The sequence below is a fragment of the Mus caroli genome, unplaced genomic scaffold, assembly GCF_900094665.2.
Source record: "Mus caroli unplaced genomic scaffold, CAROLI_EIJ_v1.1 scaffold_6547_1, whole genome shotgun sequence".
In the NCBI taxonomy this organism is placed as follows: Eukaryota; Metazoa; Chordata; class Mammalia; order Rodentia; family Muridae; genus Mus; species Mus caroli.
The window spans coordinates 82,854-92,901 of NW_018389523.1; the positions used below are offsets into that span (position 1 = coordinate 82,854).

The window sequence follows — 10,048 nt, forward strand, 5'->3', positions numbered from 1 at the left end:
AAAAAAAAAAAAAGAAAACAAAACAATACAAAACAAAACCAACAACAACAACAAAAATCAATCAATCAATCAATCAATCAATCAATCAATAAATAAATAATTCTCCCCAGTTCCTTTGACTCTTCCCTTTGTTCTCAGCAGTTATACATCTTTCAATGTACATGATCACATGTTAAAACATACATCATAAATTTTCACATAAAATCAAATAATAAATTGAAATAGGAGTTTACAACAGAGAATGTTTACATGCATATCCAATAGGAATATTTATTTGCCTAAACATTCAAATCTAAAGTTTCCTTCCTGGAAACCAAGAACTCACCATTTGTACAAACTGAAAAAGTCAGTCAACTGGCTAGTTCTAAAGTAAATGAACATTTTCCTTAAGAGTATGCTCAATACCATCTGATTAGAATTCTCTGTCAGTATAATCATCTGTCACACACACACAGGTTTATTGAAAATTAAAAAAAAAAACATAACTAAGTTATTAGTAAATTTTTGTATAGTTAAAATCAGTCAATATTTTGTCTTCTGTCTTAGTACCTATACTAAAACATAATTCCCCTTTTATGACCTTTGCTTAACTGTTTTACAATCTCTTTGAATGTACTCTGAGTAAAAGGAAGTCAGGTTACTATGTAGAAGCAATTAACTAGTGACACATGGGAGACTGGCAGAGTTCTCAGAGAAGGACTGAATAGGAGTTCAACTATAATAAAAAGGTTAATAAACACAAACATAATTTTTATGGTGAGGAGCAGGAATTGCTCAGCAATTAATGGTGTCATTTTTCCAGAGAAACCAACTTTGATGTCCAGAATAATCTTAGGCAGCTCAAAAACATACAAATCTTGACAATCTAACACAAGAAATGGACTCAATCTGTTTGAAAATGAAAGGGTCACATATTAACGCATGAACAAAGACACAAACACACACAAAAAGAAAGAGAAAAGTAGTCATAATAATATCAATCTGATGGCAAGCAATAGAGGTACTGAAACAGAAAAACAAGATAAAAAACCTGTCATGCTGGGAATAGGAAAATTGTTTAGACTACCTACTTGAGTATATCTATAAAATTAACTAAAACCCTATTTTGTTAATGCATGCATGTATTTTGAAATTAACTTCATTTTTATTTGAATAATTAATAAAGTTATTTTATATAAAAGACTAAAATGATAAAAATTAACACATGAATTTTAAAGTAAAGCATACAGATAAAATGTATATGAGATAATCTGGAGGAAAAAATGATAATTAGGATTTCTAATTTGAGAAATAATATCAATGACATTTTCTCATGCATAAACATTATATATTCAAATAAATACATATAAAAATTCTAAGATACATATAATTTTTGAGAATTCTGTATATGCTGGGAATTAAATAACAATCACTAATAATTGAACAGATTAACTCAATATCTACAGTCACAGAACAGTGATCAGAGTCAACTTCAGTAAAACAGACTTGAGCACTCCCTTTTTCATACGTAATTCATAAAGCACATGCTTTATAATAAATATAGTTTGAAAATGAAAACTATTTTTAATATTTATATACTTGAAATTATAAAATGATTGCATAATTTCCCCCTTTCATTCTCTCCAGGTAAATTCTTATGCACTTCCTTTATCATTTTAATTTCATGGAGTCTTCTTCCATTAATTGCCCAGGAGGACTTGAAGTTGCTAGTCATGCATACACACACATGCAAACATCCACTCACAGGTACAACCACAAAAACTCACAAACAAACACACAAACATACCTGTATCCTCACACAGACACACACACACACATACACACACACACACAAAAGAAAAACAGAAGCATCCCTTTGAGTGCACACACACACACAAGTGTAGGTAACTAATGAATGATGTGAAATAGTTTACCCAATGATTAGTATTCTTACATAGGAAAGATTGTAATTTTCCCCAAGAAAGATTTTATGTAAAATCACTCTACATCTGTCTTATTAGTTATAGAATGCAAATGTTTTAGCTGGATGCAAAATTCGACTTCTAAAAGGTGAATGGTAAAATAAACCTTACAGTGCTGACAAAATGGTCCATCAATCCTTACCACAGTGAGAACTTGCCAAACAAACTTATGCTGCAAGCCTGAAATATATGCTGTGAGCTGCTTTTGTTTGCATTTTTAAATTTGATTGACTATAACGCTGCAATTTATGTTTTCCTAAGACTACACACAGAGAAAAAGAGAGTTCACAAATAAGACATTACTGTCAAGGACAAGTACGAATGTGATAAAAGAAGGCAATTGGTTACAACGGCTTAGGCCCCAAGAAAAAACTTTTGTAGTTACTTAAAATAAAAATAAGGCCATGAAGGAATTGTGTTTGCATTAAATAACAGTCAATATTTTATACTGAAAACTGCATTTCTGAAATTAAAAAAAATTGTGAGATGAAGTATAAAGCATTATAGTTAGGAATGGGACCATATTTATTGCTTATATACTTGAGAGAAGACAGGATAGAAATAATCCAGAATGACATTACCTACATGAGAAATGTTCTAGAAAATGGGCTTGTTTTTAATATGAAAATTGCACACAATGGTACATAGCCCCAGCAAAATAATAAAATCTATTAAAAACAATATTGCCTAGAGTGGAATTCTTACAATACATCAATTTTATCAAACTATGAACAGTAAAACCAGACTAGTAGTTCACATATCCTATAGTACAGCCTGTACAGTGAAATGCTAGCTACTGCACAAAGTATGAGAAACGCATAATCATATACATTGGTACCTGAAATACTGAGAGTAAAGGGAACCAGAAAAGTGAACTTATAAGGAGCATTAATCATAACAAAATAGAAAAGGGCCTATCCAAAAATTAAAGTTGCCCCATCACTAAGCATATGAGAACATATAATGATTTCTTTTGAGTCAACATATGATTCACTAAAAATTTAGAAATACCATTAAATATTTTACACAAATAACAAAATTTACATACCCATATGTGATATGTTTAAATATTCAAAATTAGTGTGTCCAACAATGAAATGATTAAGTTTCAATTTATATCTAAACATTTTCCCTCCATTCTCCTTGATTTAATAGCTCAATACCTCAAATGATTTAGCAAACACAGAGTACTCTCTCATAGAGCATAAATCACCTTATTCTTCACTTGATGTTTTTAATTGTTATTTTGACAGATTCCCTTTTAGAGATTCTAAAATCTTTCCTGTATTTCCTTTGGTCATTTTCTGCTTCTCAATTTCTAACATATTTCTTCTTGTGTTCACAGAGATAGATAAGAAATATTGTTCTATTTCCATGCCATACTACCTATTGCATACATACATAAGAATGTATTCTTGGGAAAGGAATTCTGGCTTGGATAAAAACATCTTATATACTTTATTAAGAAACATACAAGAATATTTTTGTCCAACTCAGCAATACCTGTCTGACACTATCCATTAACCTGGGTTATTTAACTAAAGGTAAGAAATAGCACCATAATGAAACTGTTATAGTCAGAAAGCCTTGTTAGACACACATATAAAAATGAGAGTAAAGCCAGGCATGGTGGTGCAGGCCTTTAATCCTAGCCCTCGGGAGGCAGAGGCAGGCTGATTTCTGATTTTGAGGCCAGCCTTTTCTACAAAGTGAGTTCCAGGACAGCCAGGGCTATATAGAGAAACCCTGTCAAAAAAAAACAACAACAACAAAAATAAATAAATAAAAAAATAAAAAGAGTAAATGCTACAAACCAATGGAGTAAACAGGTAAACACAGGTAAACTGTCTGAGATTAAAATTTAAATTATCAAACAAACACATAAAAAACATGAGATAGATGAAATATGTATGTAGCATGGAAGTATTCCCCATTTCTAAATGTGATGTTGTTAACACTGTAATCAGCTGCATGTAACACACATAACCTCTTCACTCAAGTTTTACAACATTCACACAGAACTTAGAGCATTTAGTGACATCATCTAATGCCACTTGTACAATCAGTACATTGAAAATGCTAAGAACAAGAAGGACAGACAGGCTTAGAATAAATCATTCTTCCTTGAAATCATAACAATAAAAACTCTTCAGTCATTTTGGCCCAAAAACAATAATAAATAAGAGATTATGGTTAACAATAAAAGAAGAAACTAAAGTGAACTCAGTTCAAGTTTCGATTAACTTTACCTCTGAGTGAGGATAATAATTTAAAAGGAAAATAAAACTGATGAAAAGATTTTAGAAATTCTATGAGTGAATTGGCCAAAATACAATATAAATGATTAGTAAATTTTAATGATTATACCATTGAAGATATAAGAATTTTGAACTCAAAAAATAAATAATTGAACTTACTGTATGACATTGTCCAAGTAGTAATATGGAATAGTTGAATGTGACATTTTCTTCAAAGAGTAGAATGTGTGAAGTGGGAAAAATGCTCCAATTACAACATCTCCTTCATGGTGAAATTCTTCTGAGATTTTGTAATAACATGTACTGATATTATAGTAAAAAGCGGAGACAAATTCGGGAATTTGCAGGAGTCTGAAGATAAAAATCCAAGAGAACATCCTATTAGATCATATGTGTGCTTGATGCAGAAAAAATAGTGTCCTGTACATATATGCTTGGTTCATGTTTTTATAAGTATGCATGTTTTGTGTTTATTGATGACTCAGTTTGTCACTTGGATTATTCTAAGGGATTTGGGATGACCTTGGGAATTTTGAAACTATTTTTTCACATGAACTCTGCTACTGAGGCAATCTATTCAAGTGCAAAACAAGTTTGGAATTATGCTTGCTCACATTCTTCACTAGCCAAAGGCACTATGACTTCAGCAAAGACTACAGACAACAATAGCTCTGGGTTAATCTTCTCTTGGGATGAATTGGCTAACCATATGAATCAAGAATCCTTTAGTATGAAAAACAATTCAGGCTGTTCGCCACAGGTTACACCATAGGAGGCCAAATAACTGAAAAGTGAAAAGTCTGAAAAGAAAGCATTGCAGGCATAACCATTCAAACATAATATATTGCAGAGCTTTGGTGGCAACTAAAAATTGTGAATTATAGGAAACAATTTCCAAGACATTTGATACAATAAGGATTGATATATGTTATGCCAGCATTTTCTGATTTTAGTCCAAGAAAACGAATTTATCTCTAATAACTTTAAATGGCACACAACAATTAAACTTATGAGAATTGTCAAGGCAAGAATTACTACTACAGTGTCTAGTTCATTTGTATTTATAGATTTCAGTAAATTACTTCTATCTTATTTAGTCCAAGATCTGTAAAGGGATTATGTAAAATGAGCAAAATTAAAACTGCATTTCAAATTGAGACTTAGAAAACAACCTAAGGAAACGTTAGTTTTTAGGTCTGTGAGCATGATATTATCAGAACATCACTGATTAATGTTAACTCTGGATTTGGGAATCTCTATCATTAATCTATTTTTCAAACCCAGGAAATACCTGGGAGGAAAATTTTCACCTGAGTAACAAGGATGTTTAGAGCACGTATCTTTTGTTTTAAATAAAGACAGAGACATAATGACTCCTGGGACAGTCACCCAAAGTTTATCTGTGTCAGTGCAGACATCCATGTTGACATCCATTCCCAGAAATTCTGACTGTGAACCAGAAAGTTTTAGGAATCGCCTGCCCTTTCTAGGAAATTTGGGGTAATTGCCTTTTCAGTATGTTGCTTGTCCACAGTTTGAACTGTATATTTTCATTAGTCAAGATAAAGAGCACTTTATGTCCTAGTGGACATTTTTTACACATTTGTAGCAAACTCAAGGAGAAAATGGACTTTTGCCCATAATTTTCTTTAGATCAGATACAGAGTGCTGCTTTACTTGATTTGTCTATCACAAAAAGCTCTTTTATTAAAATACCTTACATGCCATATTCTCAACGTCATTGAGTATGTGAGAACTACCTATCTGTATAAAGACTATCAAAATAGAAAAGAATCTTTGCTTTTTGCCTGTTAGTTTTTCTAAGCTTATGCTGCAATACATGTACAGAAGATTATGTTAGGCTTATCGACATATTTAAGTGCATCAATTCAGAGCATGGCCTCAGTGTTTGTTCTTCATGCACTAAATGATTTTATCATTTGTAAGATGACTGACTTCAAACAAGAATTTCTTAATTATTACTAACAATATATATCAGTAGCTTTTTAAGTGTAGAAGCTTAAACTAAGGATTTTAAATTCAAGCTCTCTTATTATCAATTTAAAAATGTAATCATGGACACAGACTATAAGGAGACACGCCACTTAAATGAACATGAAAATAAGCACAATAATGTTGCATGCCATCTAGTGGCTCGCGAGGAATGGGGTATGACTGAAGTGGCAGACTCGAGCTGAAAGAAAAGGAACTGGATGGACAAGAGAAATAATGGAGCTAAGACAACCTAGGTTCTGATCAAAGCTCAGTTTTACTATTCAGTACACCAAGTTATGAGGGAGGTGGAAGGGTCTGATTCCTGTCAAATCATCCTGGAGTCCAGTTTCAGACCATGTGTTTGGCTCCAGAACTGCTAGGTGGCCGTTAGCAGCAGTGGGAGTGGCAGAACAATAGGGCAGCAGGCTCCACCTGATGCTCTCTTCTTGCTAACAGTGAAACCTGAGCAATCAGGTTTCAGGCTGAGTGAGGGAGGTTACATCTCCTCCCTGTTGTTAATATAAAAAAGACAATGCTGGCCTGAGGCATAAAATTTATTTATGCTCAATAGTTTTGCCTGAATTCTTAGGGCCTAACGAAAATCCTGTCTCAGTGGGATTTCCTAACTTTTCTTATGGTAAACCATATCTGGATAAGACAGTCCTTTCTGTCCCAGTAAACATCTAGTAGACTAGCCCTGAGATGTTGGCTCCATCTTTTATAATGCTAATTATTACTGAATAGGTAACTTCCTTGCTGAAATTTTTACTGAATACCAAGTAGTCAGCTACATGGTCTTTCTAGGGCATTGGAACACTGGCGAAGACTGACTGTACGGTTTTGAAAGGCACTTTATTATGATAACAATGAAGAAGAGTACGTGGATTCTCCTCCGCAGCCTTGGATGACAGGTGGGGAACAGAGAGGAGGGGGTGATGACCGGCTCCATAGTACAAGGCCATTTGGCTTGTTAGGGTGGGAGGCTGGGAAGAGCTTGTCCTTCTCCTGGTATGGTCACCAACCTCTCTCCCCTCTATGAATCAAGCTTAATAAGGCCATGCTTAACTGAGGTGATCAAATGATCTTCTCATCCATGGATGAGCGGGTATTAACAATGGCTGGGGGGGCATTGACTTGATTACTCCTGTGGGTGCTGTCACGACCCACAATCATTGCTCTTGGTATCTTTTGGGGAGGGGTGGCAGAGCCTTAGAAAGATATTCTTGGTTGTAACTGGAACTAGATATCAACCTCTATCCAAACTGGGTATATCTCCCAGGGAACCCAGAAATGGTCAAGTTGGACCTTCCCCTGCAGTGAAATTTCCTGCACCCACACTGGTGTCCATACCGTATTCATGTTATTACAAATCAGCATGCACAGTTCTGAGTACTGTGAAGCTCCCAAGGGAGAATTGTCAACCTCAGATTCAGCAAGGCCTCAACAAGTATTATGTCACTAGTAACGCCACAATTCCTGGCTCTTAGGCTATATTAGGAGCTGGAAGTCATCCTCCTCATCTCTGTTATTTCCACAGACTGAGGAACTAAGTGGACCTTGCAATAACAGCAAGGGTAGAAAACCAGAGACCAGCTAAAGGACTAAGCCCGTCTATCAGGATAAAAACCAATTTCTTTTAATAATTGAAATTTCTGCCTTTCTAGCCCTAGTAGAAAACCTTTATCACAAATCAGACCAAAAGCCACAATAAGTGCTGGAATGTCTTTAGAATGAAAATTAGTAGCTGCTTCTTGCATGCTTTAGGGGTCAGGGATGCATGCCTGCCACAGTCCAGCTTAAGGGTGTTGATTGACCTGCTTGACAAAAGGAGATCCAGACAATGAGAAGGTAACAATGCAAAGCATCTTTTGGGGAAGTCCAGGTACTTTATTCAGTTGTAAATTAGCAAAGCTTAAGCTCAGTCTCTGGCCTCCTAGTGGGGGAGCTGGCTCTGAGAGTGGCAAGAAAACAGCTTTTTTGGGAGCCTGTGTTGCCAACTGATTTCTAGGCAAAAGAGGAATTTTAGCCCTCAGAGTGATACTTACGAGGAGATTCAGGATCTGTGTTTAGCTGAAAAATTAATCTCTCGGGCAGCCATCATGCTCCATCTTCTTCTTGTGAAAAAACACAGACTGAGCCCCTTCCCCAGATTGGAACCAGATCTGGACTTTTCCATTCGTTAGTTAGTGCATCCTTCCATTTTACCAATGCATAAGAATTAGAAGTAACTGGATGCCAGTGCTGATCAGCTGCAGACTGACCTTTAATATCACTTTGCAAAAAAAAATTAGAACAAATAAAGCAAAGGCAAGATATGCCTTTGGTGACCTTGGGGGATATAACTGACCCTGTTTTGTCTTAAAAAGCCAATTCTTTAAGGTGTGATGAGCATGTTTAACTATTTCTTGTCTCATGGGGTTATAAGGAATTCTAGTTTTATGTTTGATACCGAGTTCTTTACAGAATGAAATAAAAATTTTACTAGAATAGGATGGCCCGTTATCTGTCTTAATAAGTTTAGGCAATCTCATGGCATTAATGTCCTGTAGGCAATGATCAAGGTTTTTAGAAGCCTCTCCTGTATGCAGAGAAGCAAAAAGAAATCCTGAACAAGTATCGATTCAAACATGTATATATTTTAATTTTCCAAATTTCGCATAATGGGTTATATCCATTTGCCAAATATAGTTATGCATAAGACCTCTAGGATTGACTCCTAAATGTGGCACTGGAGATAATGTAATACATTTAGGACATTGTTTTATAATCATTTCCGTTTGCTCCTTAATGATCTTATGTCGGAGCCTTAAGGTATGGCTAGATAGATGAAACCTTTCATGATCACGTTTGGCCAAAGCAACAGGATCCGAAATTACGGCTTCTCCTATTAGAGCTCTGTCAATGCAATCATTGCCTTCAGCTAAACGTCCAGTAAGACCAAAGTGAGATCGTATGTAGCAAATATAAAACGGATTTTTCTGGGCAAGAATGATGTTTTGTAATTCTGAAAATAAGGATCCTGATGGCATATTAAAGTTAAACGTACCAGGTCTCCAATAAGGGTACTGATTGCGCAACATATAAACTGTCAGTAAAGATATTAAAAGCCTCATGTACAGACTGAAAGACCTTCAGTACTGCTGTTAATTCGGCTAACTGAGCCGAAAGGGAAGGAGTTTCTATGATAACTTGTTGATTATTAATAAGATATCTAGCTCGCCTTTTAGAAGAGCCATCATTAAAAATCAATAGAGCATTATATAAAGGCTGTAAGGAAGTCATTTTAGGAAATATCACTTCATGTACATTTAAAAATTTTATCAACCTATCTTGGGGATAGTGGCAGTCTATAGTTCCATTAAACCCTATTTGTGCAAGCAACCAATATGTACTATGTTGTTTCAGCCAAGTGTCTTCACTTGTGCTGTAAGGTTGAACAATAATATCTGGCTCTCTGCTGAAATAAGTTAATGCCTGTTTTCTTCCAGTGATAATCATCTGGGCCACTGCTTCATAATATGACAAGATATTACGTTTAGGAGAAATCCTCGAATGTATCCACATTATAGGGAATTTCTGCCATAGCAGTCCCGTAGGAACATGAGTCATATCAAAAATTAACAGATGCAATGGCGAGGAGTAATCTATATAAGTGACAAATTGCTCTTCAATAGCTTTTTCCACTAGCTGTAAGGCCACAAATTCTTCTGAGGTTAGGGATCTAGGGGAAGTAGGAACAGAACTCCCTTTAAGAATATCAAATAAATCCTGGGCATATATCCAGAAGATGCCCCAACCAGTAAGAAGGACACATGCTCCACTATGTTCATAGCA

General features: G+C 35.0%; 1 protein-coding gene across 2 annotated transcripts in view; it reads right to left on the minus strand.

Annotated features, from left to right (window-relative positions):
• Positions 1 to 4,596, minus strand: part of LOC110288145 (vomeronasal type-2 receptor 116-like) — a 26,971-nt gene extending 22,375 nt beyond the window's left edge. For both annotated transcript variants that reach the window (XM_021154581.1, XM_021154580.1), the window contains exon 1: positions 4,379 to 4,596. In XM_021154581.1, coding sequence (XP_021010240.1) covers positions 4,379 to 4,596 — 218 coding nt within the window. The remainder of the gene's footprint in view (positions 1 to 4,378) is intronic.
• Between the last annotated feature and the right edge of the window lie 5,452 nt (positions 4,597 to 10,048).